The sequence below is a fragment of the Pungitius pungitius genome, chromosome 2 (assembly GCF_949316345.1).
Source record: "Pungitius pungitius chromosome 2, fPunPun2.1, whole genome shotgun sequence".
Taxonomy (NCBI): domain Eukaryota; kingdom Metazoa; phylum Chordata; class Actinopteri; order Perciformes; family Gasterosteidae; genus Pungitius; species Pungitius pungitius.
The window spans coordinates 5,064,964-5,080,466 of record NC_084901.1 but is presented as its reverse complement, the minus strand read 5'-3'; the positions used below and the strand labels follow the sequence as shown (position 1 = coordinate 5,080,466).

At 44.1% G+C, this 15,503-nt stretch overlaps 1 protein-coding gene across 13 annotated transcripts in view; it reads left to right on the top strand.

Annotated features, from left to right (window-relative positions):
• Positions 1-15,503, top strand: part of cacna1c (calcium channel, voltage-dependent, L type, alpha 1C subunit) — a 139,363-nt gene that overhangs the window by 102,781 nt on the left and 21,079 nt on the right. For 8 of the 13 annotated variants that reach the window (XM_037459811.2, XM_062560077.1, XM_062560068.1 and 5 more), the window contains exons 12-32: positions 1,786-1,812; positions 2,993-3,153; positions 3,267-3,340; positions 3,460-3,611; positions 3,733-3,934; positions 4,168-4,288; positions 4,539-4,653; positions 5,293-5,437; positions 5,542-5,611; positions 5,819-5,951; positions 6,065-6,194; positions 7,074-7,133; positions 7,398-7,504; positions 10,266-10,353; positions 10,458-10,565; positions 10,654-10,706; positions 10,805-10,951; positions 11,093-11,294; positions 11,865-12,023; positions 12,185-12,295; positions 14,833-14,916. In XM_037459811.2, coding sequence (XP_037315708.2) covers positions 1,786-1,812; positions 2,993-3,153; positions 3,267-3,340; positions 3,460-3,611; positions 3,733-3,934; positions 4,168-4,288; positions 4,539-4,653; positions 5,293-5,437; positions 5,542-5,611; positions 5,819-5,951; positions 6,065-6,194; positions 7,074-7,133; positions 7,398-7,504; positions 10,266-10,353; positions 10,458-10,565; positions 10,654-10,706; positions 10,805-10,951; positions 11,093-11,294; positions 11,865-12,023; positions 12,185-12,295; positions 14,833-14,916 — 2,449 coding nt within the window. The remainder of the gene's footprint in view (positions 1-1,785; positions 1,813-2,992; positions 3,154-3,266; positions 3,341-3,459; positions 3,612-3,732; positions 3,935-4,167; positions 4,289-4,538; positions 4,654-5,292; positions 5,438-5,541; positions 5,612-5,818; positions 5,952-6,064; positions 6,195-7,073; positions 7,134-7,397; positions 7,505-10,265; positions 10,354-10,457; positions 10,566-10,653; positions 10,707-10,804; positions 10,952-11,092; positions 11,295-11,864; positions 12,024-12,184; positions 12,296-14,832; positions 14,917-15,503) is intronic. The other 5 variants (XM_037459814.2, XM_037459813.2, XM_062560087.1 and 2 more) reach the window with 2 other exon arrangements.

The window sequence follows — 15,503 nt, the reverse complement described above, 5'->3', positions numbered from 1 at the left end:
ACAACTAAGCTGCTTAAACACAGCGAGCAGGACTGCGTCAGTCTGCTCCGGTCGGTCCTGGTTCTCCTGTGTGTACTGAAATAGTCGTGCTGGTTTGCCTATGCGGGTCAGAGGAAAGCATCAGAATCAAAATAAGACCGTTGGAGCTGCCTCATCGTCCCGCTGATCTCCATAATGGAGATGGACACATAGAGAGAGAGAAGTACGGTGGCCGAGAAGGTTCAGACAAATACAAAAGCAACAACACAACCGCAAATGCCACAACGCAACACGAACGCCACAACACAAAATACAAAAGGCACATCACAACTGCAAATGCCACAACACAACACGAACGCCGCAACACGAAAATACAAAAGCCACATCACAACCGCAAATGCCACAACGCAACACGAACGCCGCAACGCAACGCGAAAGCGAAAACGGAAGTAGCTGCCCACGGGAGCGAGCGTATTTTGGAGGAACGCCCACGGGAGCGAGCGTATTTTGGAGGAACGGAGCTGGAGGATGGCAGATCGTTTAAGAAGTAAGTGAAACATGATTCCTTACTTTAACTGTAGCCGCAAGGAATCATGTTTCACTTACTTCTTAAACAATCTGGCATCCTCCAGCTCCGTTGTTACGTGCCTACTGGTTTTTGAACCCAACGGTTCAGGCTGGTGGTGGTGGTGTCATGGTGTGGGGAATATTTTCTTGGCACTCTTTGGGCCCCTTGGTACCAATTGAGCATCGTTGCAACGCCACAGCCTACCTGAGTATTGTTGCTGACCATGTCCATCCCTTTATGACCACAATGTACCCAACTTCTGATGGCTACTTTCAGCAGGATAAAGCGCCATGTCATAAAGCTGGAATCATCTCAGACTGGTTTCTTGAACATGACAATGAATTCGCTGTACTCAAATGGCCTCCACAATCACCAGATCTCAATCCAATAGAGCATCTTTGGGATGTGGTGGAACGGGAGATTCGCATCATGGATGTGCAGCCGACAAATCTGCGGCAACTGTGTGATGCCATCATGTCAATATGGACCAAACTCCCTGAGGAATGCTTCCAGCACCTTGTTGAATCTATGCCACGAAGAATTGAGGCAGTTCTGAAGGCAAAAGGGGGTCCAACCCGTTACTAGCATGGGGTACCTAATAAAGTGGCCGGTGAGTGTATGCGACGCTATCAAGGTAGCGTTGAATTGCGGCAAGCGGCCTGGATTGTTAGCGGCGTGCGGCACAAGTTTTGCCGCCTGGTCAATTCGGGCCGGTTCTGACTTTGCGGCAGTAATGACCACCGTGGGGTTTCCTTTCCTCTCCTTCTCTCTCTCCTCTCTTTTCCAGAGACAATGTCTTCCATGATCTCTTGTCCTCAGTACTTTGTGTATGCACCTTTTTGCTGTTACAGTGGTGAACAATCAACAGACCTTTTTTTTTTTATTCATTCAATGTGTTTTTTTACACCGAGGACCAATCTAAAGCTTTCTTTTGACTGGATGCCACTGTGTGTGTGTGTGTGTGTGTGTGTGTGTGTGTGTGTGTGTGTGTGTGTGTGCGTGTCTTCTTGGGGTGATTTGATCAAAAAACAGTGGGCCTGTTCACCTCACCACTTAAAGTAGTGTTTATTTGGTGATATAAAGCAACTGCATTTTAACCCCCCCCCCCCCCCCCCCACACTAACTGTTTGAAGCAATATATTTGTGAAGGCAAATATCTCTCTCAAATCACCCCTTTCATGTTGTGTACCTGTCTTTGTGTGTTATGTGTATAATTCATTCTGTTTTCTGTGTTCCAGAAATAGGATCTCCAAATCCAAGTTCAGGTTAGTACATGTTATCATAGTCTTTTTATTCACTTGGTCTAATGTTTCTACTGCTTTGGTACTGCTTTGTGTGTGTGTGTGTGTGTGTGTGTGTGCGTGCGTGTGTGTGTGTCTACGGTCATATAAAATAGACAAAGAACAGACGACACGAAAAGAGAGATAGAGAGAGCTTCAACTTCAACAAAATACAGTTACTTCCTTTTTTGCAAAGGGTACGAGTAGAACATCCATAAAACTCTCATGTCTGTATGGAGGAGAAAAAAATAAACCTTGTAATTTACTGTAAGATTGTGTTGTGCCTCATGTAACACTCAGCGTGTGCGTCACGGAGACTCTGAATGGCTCAGACACACGACGCTGGTGAAACAGGACTTTTGAATAACGCTTACCCGGTGAGCTGTGAAATCTGATGTGCAGGACGGGTTTAAGGCCGAGGAATCGATACACGCTCCACAACAGAAAGAGACGGGCGATGGATTAGTGCAGTCAGAGTCAGTGGATTGGTTTGGTCGTGATGAATAACAGCTGATTGGTCCGATAGATTTGCTCGTAATGACATGCTGCTGTTGACATGCGTCTGTGCAGGTGACAATTCGCTGCGACTCTTTGGCGATTAGTGCTGCGCTTCGCTGTGAGCGCCGGGTGTGAAGCGGCTAAATTTACGCAAAGACGCGCCAGGAGCAGGAATTTCCCCTTTCCAAGTGTGACTCACAGCAAGACGTACTTCGGTTCGAATCTGTCCCTTTCCATCAGTTCATAAAAATAAGCGGTTCTATGTTTTTTTTCGTGCCCTGAAAAAAAAGGCCGCCGTACGGGCTCCCCTCGGTGTGAAGAAATGTCTTTTGCGGGTGACCAACTGCTCCACGGCTTCAACACGAGGCGACCACGGGATGATGTCACCACAGCGCTTTGCAGACGCACTAATTGACCCTTTCCTTTCTGCTGTTTGCTTTTCCCTCTCTTCTTCACTCGTTTCTTTTCCGACCATCGTCATTTTGGTTCTTCCTTCTTCTCCCGCGGGGCCTCTCCTCTTTCTTTTCTCCCTTCGTCCGCTCCCTTGCTCTCTTTCCCGCGTCCCTCCTTTTTTCGTTTTATTTTTCTCCCCATCCCCCCCCCCCCTCCCTCCCTCCTCTCTCCCTTCACCTTTCCATCGCTCAAACCTCTGCTTCTTCCTCCTCAGTCGATACTCTCGGAGGTGGAACAGGCTGTGTAGGAGAAAGTGCCGGGCGGGGGTCAAATCCCAGTTTTTCTATTGGCTGGTCATCTTCCTGGTTTTCCTCAACACCCTGACCATCGCCTCTGAACATCACCAGCAGCCTCAGTGGTTAACTGATGTCCAAGGTGCGTGAGAATACATATCCATTCACTGTGATCGGAGGGAAATTAGTGGAAAATATCCCCCCTTTTTGCATGTTTTTATTATTCCCTTGTTTCCTCCCTCCTTCCCCCCTCAGACATAGCCAACAAGGTGTTGCTGGCACTCTTCACTGGTGAGATGCTGTTGAAGATGTACAGTCTGGGTCTGCAGGTCGGTGCCTCAGTATTTTTTTTTTTTCTTCCACCGAATGAAAAAGTTAGAATTTTTCGTTTTGCCCGTCGGAAGCGTTTGGCTCGCTTTAAACGCGCTCCCCTCGGACCTCTCCGCAGGCGTACTTTGTCTCGCTCTTCAATCGCTTCGACAGCTTCGTCGTATGCGGCGGGATCCTCGAGACCATCCTGGTGGAAACCAAGATCATGTCTCCTCTCGGCATCTCTGTGTTGCGCTGCGTACGCTTGCTGAGGATCTTCAAAATAACCCGGTTTGTAGTTTGGAGTGTTGACGAACATTGAGTGTCCCTTTGTCCTTCCACACACACACACACACACACACACACACACACCCACACACACACACGTATTCACTGGATGTGTCTCCCACAGATACTGGAACTCCCTGTCCAACCTGGTGGCCTCCCTCCTGAACTCTGTTCGCTCCATCGCTTCCCTGCTGCTCCTGCTCTTCCTCTTCATCATCATCTTCTCCCTGCTGGGCATGCAGCTGTTCGGGGGGAAATTCAACTTCGACGAGACCAGGCGGAGCACCTTCGACAACTTTCCCCAGTCGTTGCTCACTGTCTTTCAGGTTTCTGGGCTGCATCTGTTTTATGTTTCTTCCGGCTTGATTCTGTCTTCTGTTCTCGACTTGTGTCCATAAAACTCCAATGGACAGAACAAAAATGTATTTAAACTAGTGCGAGTCATTTCAGTGACGTTGAGTGAATGAAATGGGGGGTGTGACTTCTTTTCCGATGACATCTAAGCTTCACGAGGTTTTCTCGGGAGTTGAAATCAAATGTCTTTTCTCTCCCCCCGCAGATCCTGACGGGAGAAGACTGGAACTCTGTGATGTATGACGGTATCATGGCGTACGGGGGACCGTCTTTTCCCGGCATGCTGGTCTGCATCTACTTCATCATCCTCTTCATCTGCGGAAACTGTATCCTGCCCTCAGAGAGCCCAAATCAATGAGCTGCATGAGTGCCTATGCGGAGTGGATCCGAGGAGAGGCGGACGGGACACGAGTGATGACATGAACACACACAATCTGCTGTTTGCATTGTTCTGCAGGAGAGTGAGGTCCGAGTTTTTTCGACTCACAGGCAGAAATGTTACTAATTATCCACTTATCCTACCAGGACTTTCTGCAACCAACCCAACAACATCCTTAGCTACCACCCTGTGAACAGATATCTTACTGAACGTCTTCTTGGCCATTGCTGTGGACAATCTGGCAGACGCCGAGAGCCTGACGTCGGCCCAGAAAGAGGAGGAGGAGGAGAAGGAGAGGAAAAAACTCGCCAGGTAGAAAGACGGGGAAAAATGGGGAAAAAAGAGAGAGTAGAGATTAAAGCCTGTTTGGGGTCTTATGAACATCAGAAGCAAGAGAGGTGGGAAGAGCGCCGGGGTGAGGGCCTTATTCCAACATTCTGGAAGGGCACTTATGGGCCTGGAGGTGTTTAAGGATGCTGACACTGGAGCCTTGAAATCAAAGTGCTAAAAATGTGTAACAATGAGAATACGTGACTTTCTGCTTAACTTTTTTGTCTAAATCAATTTTATTAGGTCATTTTAGCGGCTCATTCACTATAAAGGCAATTCATCAGTGTGTTTGATGTGAGATTTTAGTGCAGGTGAGGAAGACAGTGTCCCCCTCAGTGGCTCAAATCATTAAATGTCTCGTTTTTGGTCACGGCCTTTATCGATCCGCGGAAGAAAGTGTGATGGAAAACAGCCGCTCACTGCTCACTCTGTGTTTGACTGTGATTATAACAGCACATCCACCCTGTGTGATACAAATACTCTTCATTGAAAATCGAAGTGTTCATTTATTCCCTTCGGGCGTTCATTTGAATGGGATTCACTACACATCAGAGGATTAACGTAAGGGCTGACAGAGAGATGAAGGTGCTAATATTCTTCTCCTCCTCCCTCTTTCCGCAGGTTGGCCAGTCCAGAGAAGCGCCATGCCAACGAGAAGCCGCCTCTGGAGGAGAAGAAGAAGAAGGAGAAGAAGAAGAAGAAGAAGAAGGAGAAGATAGAGCTGAAGTCCATCACCTCTGATGGAGAGACAAACACTGCGACTAAGGTACACACCGGCTTTTAGTGCGTGTGTCGTCAGATACATGAATGAGTTTGTGAATGAATATCATCTCTCTCTCTCTCTCTCTCTCTCTCTCTCTCTCTCTGCAGATTACTATGGATGACTACTGTGGAGAAGAGAATGAAGAGAAGAACCCGTACCCTGCCAATGATTACATAGGTACACCCACAAACCATGTACTGAAGTCTGTGTACAAGTCTGTGTACAAAATTAGTGGAACATAATCAACCCATAAACTAATGTGAAAAGTTACTGCCCCTCAAAACATTTCAAATGTACCACGGTTTATTTAAGACCATCATTCTTTAGTGTTGCCGTTTTATTTCCCACCGTTGACTCCCCCCCCCCTCCCCCTCCTGTCATCAGGAGACGATGAGGACGAAGAGCCGGAGATGCCGGTGGGCCCGAGGCCGCGGCCGCTCTCCGACGTCCAGCTGAAAGAGAAGGCCGTCCCCATGCCCGAGGCCCGCGCTTTCTTCGTCTTCAGCCACACCAACAAGTAGGAGGACATTTCTGCCTGACCTCCATAACCCCCCCCCTCCCTCCTCTACCCCAGCTCCTCTAGCTGATATTTTTCGCCAATCTGTGTTCTTTCCGTATTTTTTTTTTTAGATTTAGGGTTCTCTGCCATAAGATTGTCAACCACAACATCTTCACCAACCTCATCCTCTTCTTCATCCTGCTGAGCAGCATCAGTCTGGCAGCGGAGGACCCCGTCCAGAACGACTCCTTCAGAAACCAGGTAACGCACACAGTATTTAAGGAGCAACTTGTAGCATGAAATCAGTATAAACACACACACGGCACAATGTACACTAAGGCCCAGACTGAGGCAAACATTGTAGTTGTCATTAGCTTCTCACAGGCCTGTTACACTTAATGATATTTCTTCCAGTGCACCCCAGGTCAGATTAACTTCATGTTAAGAAAATGTGAAATGCCTTTTTGATCTTTGTCTTGTCAATTTAATATCTCTCTTTTTGTTTTTACTATTATCCCCCCATTTCACCCAAACTATATTTATTGATTTGCATCAGAGAGACTGTATATTCAGACATTTTAATCTCTAAACACGTACCACTGTTCTAGAGCATCACCATAGTGCCATATTGCCTATATATTTAATGCACAGGCTGAGGCTGTTCTGTATGGGGGTTTGTTTATAGTCTGTTCTCTCTGTGATCCCCTCTGGGATAATAAAGATCTACTTTATTGTGTGATGAAATTAAATTGGTCTTCCTCAATTGAACTTAATGAAATTACAAGTTCTGTTTTTTAAGATTCCCCTCTGTTATCAAAGTCTATTTCAGTCCAACTGGAATTCATTATCCTTGGACCTGAACCTGCACATTGTTATTTCGGTGTGCGGTGGAGTCACCCGGGACGACGCTGCAGCGATCAACCCTTAGCCCCCCCTGAAAACAGTTGCACGAAAGCCTAGACCTTTACACTGTTGCTCTGTTGGTGGATGACTCTCAAATTGACGAGAATGCCACGCACGGTTTCTTTTTTAGGTTTTGAAGGTCGCTGAATTAATTCGTCTTTTGAACATCACACGGACAGACAACACAGGATACCTATTGAATGTGTTTTAAATCCCAGGGTTTTGTTGCTTTTTTAGATCCTGGGCTATGCAGACCATGTCTTCACTGGACTTTTCACCATAGAGATCATTCTTAAGGTAGTATGTCATGTTTGTGATGTGTGATAAGGGTCTCTAAGTGCTACAGTATTTATTTGAACGACTTAGAGGTGGTCCCGAAACACATTTTGCAGAAAAGTGCAAGATCACATTTGTCTACGCTGCTGACGAATAATATTATTGGATAATATTAAATCCCAGTGCAGTGTTAAAGATAAAGCAGTTAGTGTCACTATGCATCATATAACCTGTGATTTGATCCTTCTTTAGTTGAGTCTAAGTTGTGAACTTTGACCCCAACAGATGACAGCCTATGGGGCCTTCGTCCATAAAGGCTCATTCTGTAGAAACTATTTCAATATTTTGGACCTGGTGGTTGTCAGTGTGTCTCTCATCTCCTCTGGAATACAGTGAGTGCAATTTAATGTCGTGCATGTTTTATACTGTCGTCGCATTTTAACCATTCACTGCTTCAGCACATTTGGATTCAATTTGTGTGCACCGTTACAACCAACAACTTTTGGAAGCAATTCCAAGCGACTTCAGTCAGTGAGGCTTACAATATCATCAAACTTAGCTTTGTGTTGGTGCATATCAAAACACTGGACTAGGCAGCCGGATAATGACTAGTGCATGAGACACTAGTCCACAGCCAAGAACACATAAATCAAGTTGTAAAGTGGCAAAGTGAGGAAAACCATTTTGTTAATGTCAATTGCCCCGCGCTTCACACTTCTCTCTATTCTCTAACAACTTTACGCTCCATTACTCCCCTTTTTCTCTTTGTGATGTTTATTGAATGTGTTCACTGCTTCTTGTGGCTATTAACTCCTTGAAATGCTGTGATACTTCTGATGTTTAATATGCTATGCTACACTCTCTGTCTCTAATGCTTAATAGACTAGACCTCTCGACGTAAGTCCATACTAGTCCACATTAATAACCCCCACCCCCCCCCCCCCCCCCAAACCTTCACCTTAACTGTATAAAGCTGTCACTCTTTTGATTTGGTATTTCTATGGCCTTGGAGAGTTGTGATGCTGTGAATAGGTGGAGGTTTAGTGGGATTGTACTCGAATGGTTATGAATGGGTGATGTTATAACACTTGGTGGGCTTCTGCACTGAAAATATCTGTATTAATGCATCGGCATAATTGCTTTTGATGCATAAATTGTTTTTTTTTTCTCGGGTGGGGGGTGAGGGGGCGGTTCCCCTGTGTGTCCTCTATTACTGAAGTCATCCGTCACATTGACTGAGTGTTAATATGTATGTTAATCTATTGTTTGACATATGGTTCTTTTTTTGGAGTGTAGGGCAGTGGCAATTTGAAACGAGTTCTCCTTTTTCTGGATAAGTTGAACTCTCCTGGGCTATAGAAATGGCACCTTGATGCTCAGGTTTTACATGTTAAAAGTAGTCAGTGTGTGGGATTGTTCTTGACTTCACGTCACAGTCACTTACAGTCAAATGAATTGTGGTGGTGCTGCATTCAGTAGTGTGTATGAACAGATTTTATTTAAATGTAATACCAGTCTTAATAGTTAGTGTAAATTTCCCTTTATACTATTCCTATACTTTAAATGTATAACTCTCTGTATAAATGAAGTATTGGTGCACATTGAAGTATCAGGATATTGTGTGTTAACAGCATTAAGTAAGTTAACATAATTTTACTTAATTTTTTGATGACTTAATACTTATTATCTGGAAAGAAAGTTTTTGCTTTATATGAAAACAATTTCAAATCAAGTAACTGGTTACATTTTTTTATCCTTCAACTGAAACTCACATTTATTACATTTACAAAGTTCCAAATTCCGATGCCATTAGTATGGATTGTATCACTACACAACATCTTCACAGCTGGTTTGACTGATATGTTGCTGATGAAATCCTACTGCACATGAACTACCTTTAACTGCCCTTAAACTTTTTTACCTTCCTGTGTAAAATGTTGCACAACCGGTCTTCCCTTACGTTCTGTTTTAAAAGTCGACACTGAGTAATGTCACTCCCTTTAAATCACTCCTTTAACCGTCCAAAAAGTCACTCCCTTAAAAGGATACGTTGACATTTTGAATACACTTTTTTTTTTGTCTTAGTTGTGCAGTTCACTGAATGCCTGGCTTGTTAGCTCAGCACATTTGGCACCTGTTAACTTCACGTAGCCATGTTACACCTAGAAGGCCTACTACAGAACAACGGAAGACCAAAGCTTCTTTTCCCCAAACATTTTGATTTATTTGTACATTTTATTGTGAACTTCAAAATGTCAAAGTATTCATTTGATTCTTTTGGTTAGTATGTTGAAACCTTTTCCTTTGAACCATGTCCTTTAAAAAGGTCACGCGCCGTTTGACCTTTGGCTTAAACTGACACTCTCTTGCAGCACAATTGCTCTGTTTGCTTGTTTGTGTTGTTCTACCCGTGTTGTACTTGTGAGTGTTTGTCCAAGAAGCACATACATTTGTGAGCATTGCGCTTACACAAACACTTTTAGAGTATTGTTGTTGCTATTTTTACTTTTGGAGACTAAAATGACAATTAAGTTAAAAAAGCATTATGAATTGATGACACGTGATACGAGTCCATGAGCCAATATTAATTGGTTAACATTGTCCATGTAGTATAGTATATGATCATTACTTTAATAGTAAGAACATGCCAAACCAGAACTTCAATACAATTATTTAACCACCTGTTCATACCCTAATGAACGTGGACTTTTTGAGATTAATGTGCACATGTACACATGTCCTGTTAAATATAATTCTATAATAGCATAGTAGTGAAGGTAGTTTGCTGAAATGCTTTTTTGCGTTTTAGTGTGCGATCTGTAAAGCTCATACTTCCTGTAAACATATTTTTTCTTCATATTCATTTGCTTGACCCTTGCACAGTTTTACTTAAAGAGTTAAATCATGGCTTTTCTCAGTTATAATTTGGTTAAATATTAGGATTATTTTGCTTTTTTAAGTGTCCGATGTGATTTCATGACAATTTGTTCAGTTTACTTAACTTTTGTGTGTTGTCTCTCCAGTTTCTTTAAACTCGTGCTACAGTTTGTGTTAACCAACCGCTGTTCACTGTGTGTGAGTTGCCTCGAATACGCCTTGAACGGCAAAACGTGTGTTTGAATGGTCCCTCGTTAAAATCCACGCGTGTTTCAGGTCCAGCGCAATCAATGTGGTGAAGATCCTGAGGGTTCTGCGGGTGCTCAGACCACTGAGGGCCATCAACAGAGCCAAGGGTCTGAAGGTTAGAGCACGCACACGTCTGAAAACCAGCAGCGCACACGTAGCAAAGGAAGCCACGGCGTTACACTCACTCTCGTTTTCGGGGGGGGGGTGTGTGTTTTCCAGCACGTAGTGCAGTGCGTCTTCGTGGCCATCCGGACCATCGGCAACATCGTCATCGTCACCACGTTGCTCCAGTTCATGTTTGCGTGTATCGGAGTACAGCTCTTTAAGGTGAGAGGGAATGGGGGATGAAAAAAAGTCTACAGTGTCCTGATCGCATTTTCTTTCCATACTGAGTGAACTCGTGTCTTTTCATCAGGGCAAGTTCTTCTTTTGCACTGACAGCTCTAAGCAAACTCACGCAGACTGCAGGTAAGAGATCCCTCCTGCGAGCACGCTCAGTGAACTCTGCTTTGTTGCATAAGTACCGTATACAACGTGTGTGTGTGTGTGTGTTCCTGTATGTACAGGGGTTCCTACATAATGTACAAGGACGGTGATGTGGGGAAACCGGAAAGAGCCAACAGAATGTGGAAGAACAACGACTTTAACTTTGACAATGTGCTGCAAGGCATGATGGCCCTGTTTGCTGTGTCTACCTTCGAGGGCTGGCCAGAGTGAGTGTCTACATTTGAAACACAGTTTGTTATGATCTGCTCACTACATGCACACTATAGGCGTTTTTAGGAATCCCACCCCCAGCCTCAGTCGTGTTGCCTTCCTTTCCCTCAATGACTCTGTCCCCGCCGTCCCTTCAGGTTACTGTACCGGGCCATAGACTCGCACGCTGAGGACGTTGGGCCCGTCTACAACTACCGCGTGGTCATCTCCATCTTCTTCATCATCTACATCATCATCATCGCCTTCTTCATGATGAACATCTTTGTCGGTTTCGTCATCGTCACGTTCCAGGAGCAAGGCGAGCAGGAATACAAGAACTGTGAGCTGGACAAGAACCAGGTAGAGTTTTTGTCGCTTTCACATCAACCAGCGCACAATTTGTGCACGCTGTCGTGTGTGTGTGTCGTGTGTGTGTGTGTGTGTACAAGTGCAGTTTGGCTGCCTTTGAATCGCAGTGATGTGGACATGAAGTACAAGGTTTCAGCATGAGGTAGAGGGAGAGTGACGGCCGTTCTATCTTAAGTGGGAAAGTCACTTTGTCATTCCGGAGTCACGAGGGAGAGCGAATGGAGGCCAGGCAGTGAGGGTGAGACATGGAAGAATCCAGGGAGAGTTTTAGCGGCTGAACTACTTTAGGGGTGCAGCCGGTAGGGAACGCGGCTCAGAAGATGAGACTAAGGCTTAAAGAAAGAGCCGGGGCGAAGTCCCCCCTGCAGCTGTGTTTTCTGCGATGATCCGCGTCGCCGCAAGAACGTGAAATTGCACCGAGAGGCTGGAAAAACAGTCACTCCGCCCTACAGCTTTCCCTCCATGGCGGCCTGAATACAGAGCGGTGAGGAGTCGGGGGAGCTACGTAACCAGATAACACAGATACTCACGTGTGTGTGTGTGTGTGTGTGTGTGTCACAGCGTCAGTGTGTGGAATACGCTTTGAAGGCACGTCCGCTGCGTCGCTACATCCCCAAGAACCCTTACCAGTACAAGGTGTGGTATGTGGTTAACTCCACCTACTTCGAGTACCTGATGTTCACACTCATCCTTCTCAACACCATCTGTCTGGCCATGCAGGTGAGCATCTCACACACACACACACACACACACGTGTGCAAAAGAAAGCAAGTACACACTCTTAAAATGGGGTTCGTTTTACAGCGATGACTTTGGACAACTCCCATAAAGCTCCCTTCCTTTGTGGACAATAATGAGTTGTTTAATGTCTTTATTTGCAGCATCATGGACAGACCAAAAATTTCAATGATGCCATGAACATCCTCAACATGCTCTTCACTGGACTCTTCACTGTGGAGATGATCCTTAAACTGATCGCCTTCAAACCCAGGGTAGGTCGCTCCTACTGGCTGCATAATAGAGTCGAGCAGCGTAGCGTTTGATCAAAAATGTACAAATCTTATTACTGTCACTAATAATGTGTAGAATAGTCAAATAGTCAAAGGCAGTGACTCCGATTTTTTGCAAATAACTACTCCCTGATGTTGAAGTGAATATTCCTAATCCCTAGTGACTTTTCTCCTGATGATGATTGCCATGTTGTGAATGTAAAACATGTTTAATGGACGGCGTTGTGCGGTTTTTAATCTCACTGCTCCCTCGTTACCCTGCTGTTGTTGCTACGTAGCTGTCTGGGTTTATTGGTCCAATCTTAGGACTTCCTGGTGCATCAGTAGCTATTTAAACAGTAACAGATGGGAATAACCCCCCCCCCCCCCCCCTATTACAGCAGCGCGGGAGGAAAAAATCTGGCACACAATCAATAGAAAAAACGTCGTTCAGCATTTCATTTTTACTGAATTATTGCACAGTGCAGATTGTAAATCAAAAGATGAGCAACATGTTTTTACAGTTATTGATGACTTTTTAGTCTGCACTTAAGCGCACTCTCTTATTTAATAAGGGGAGGAGAGCTGGAGAAATATGAGGGTGAGATCAAACACCCTGCTGATGGGAATTCTGTTTTCTTTCTTTTAGCTTCCCCTCCGTACGCTCCGTATGTCACTTTTACTTATTATGCTCATTCAAATCATCATCAAGAAAAAAAAACTAAACAATAGAGAAATATTTCAACGCATTACTTTGGACTGTTAAAGAATTCATATTACTATATAATTTATTTTGTATAAGGAGTTCAAAGCTCCAAAGCTATGTTTAGCCACTAATGAATGGCTTCCATGAATATATCAATTTTTGGGAGCTAACAGAAAGAAAAGAAAAATCTTAATTAGTTTGTTATTACCATCAGCTATAAAATCCAAATAATATTCAAAATTGCTGTTTATGTATTAAGAAGAATGAAAGAGTTATAGTTATAGTAGAAAAAAATAGTTATAAGTTTTGTGAATCAGGATCTGCTTGGATCATTTAGGCTCGAGAATAAAACCTCATGCTGCGCAGCAATATGTTATATAATGTTTTACAGTTAATTTAAACTATCAGATGAGATTTTTAAAAGCATTTTTTAAATGTTGTCTTTACAAGTTGTAAGCCTTTAAAAAATATACAAGCTGATACCTGTTTTTCTTCTTCCCTGAATAAAGTATATACAGTAAGTTAATGTGCACATATAAACAACATCAATGAAATGGTAACGCACTTAATTTGTGCGTGAGCGAGATACGACTTTAGGATGTTCCTTTTTTTCATTGTCTTGTTAAAACTCCTCCGGCCCGCGCAGAGGACCGGCTCACTCACACTTTCCCTTCCAGGTAAAAGAGGCGTCAACACAACAAGTGGAATCACCTCCAGTACCATTTGTTTTATGGGGGGAAAAATCGTGTGCTAATGCCTTTTAACTTTTGTACAGGTTTCAGTGTCTCAGCCTCGTTCCTCATGCTTTTTTTTGTGTTTACGTTGTGTAATTATGAACATCTGAACACGTTGACGATTTTTTGGGGGGGGTCCACTTTCCTCGCAACTTAAAATAAAAAACTTAGCTTTTTCAAATCGTTAATATACCTCTGCAAATTGGCTGTTAGATATTAATGCTAATTTCTATTCATACTTAACCCTGATTTGACCTTAATATTCTTACACCTGCAACCAACTTATACCTGTATAGAGTCCAGGAATAATCATTAATATCTGCACGTCCTTGCTGATCCCTTCCCGCCTGATGTCAGGTGATTAAACTTTAAATCTTATGAGTAAGATCAACCTTCACTCAGACTCTATCTGCAGTTGTCAAATTACCTACCTAACATTCGAGTCGTATTTGTTTGCGTATACCCAATTGTTTTTTGGGGGTGAACTATACGGTTATTCTGTAGTTGAGCCACAGTAAATAGTCAAGAGTAAAATGTAGAAGCCTCACATCTTGTGATCTTTCTAATTCTCCTGCTCCAACTTCCAATCGTCGAAAACCTTTCGTTAGATCTTAGATCTCTTTGTTAGAGCACATCAAATATGTTTTTATTGTACCGCCCCTAAATAATAGTACTGTCTTGGCCTGAAGCTGCTGTGGCTCTTTTGCACAAATACTCACTTTGTACTCCTAATGACGATGAATTACTCTCAATCAACTAAACAGACAAAGTGGGCCTTTCGGTAAAATCACCGCCACAGTATCGCCGGCCTTAGATTACTCCCATCTAACGCGGCATGAAAGGGCAGGAAATCCAGCTGCACCCGATGAACCCGATACTGCGGCAGAAACCAGTTGGTCCCGTTCGTTAGGGTTAAAAATGTGTCCTTTCATGTGTCGGTTCATCAGCCGATTTATTTTGTTCCGTGTCCTCTGTGTACTGTGCAGCCTCATAACGCCTTAATAGGGCTGCGAAGTGGCAGCAGATGTTGTTTTCCTTCTAACCTACCTTTCTTACCCTCCTCCTCCTCCTCCTCTTCCCGCTCACCTCATCCTGTGTAGGGGTACTTTAGTGATCCCTGGAATGTGTTTGATTTCCTCATCGTAATTGGCAGCATAATAGACGTCATTCTCAGTGAGATCAGCGTAAGTACGATGCCCACCCTCGCTCTCCTTGTCGCTCCCTCTTTCTCTCTTGTCTCGCGCCCTCCTCGCTTCTTCTGAATCTTTCATCTCCTGCCCACTCTCTCCTTTTGTTGGTGGCTACCCTGTGTTGTGTTGTCCCGTCTGTCCTCTCTGTCTCTCTTCCTTTCTTTTTTCTTTTCTCTTCTTCCTTCTTCTCCTTCTCCCCCCCCCTCCCCCCCACCCCTCCCCATCTTTAACTCCAAGATGGCCACTGCTACTCAGGGGACCTCCTAGCCACAAGGGTTCCTGAGCAAGAACAAGCTTCCTCCTGGGTGTCTTAATAAGTAGAGTAGGCTTAGCGTTGACCACTCAGGGTTCCTGTTTTGCGTCCTTCCTGATTCCTTACAGTACCTCAGATGTTGTCGGGTTCTTGATTTTCTGTCCACTTCATATCAGACTGTGACATGTCCTCAGGTTCGAATTCCCTCACTAACTGAACTAACTCACTGACCAATCGCAACGAGACTCACACATCTTTTTTTCTTTTTTTTTTTAACAACAGCAACAGGGGCGCTTTTTAAATTTATTTATTTCATTTTTTTGTGATT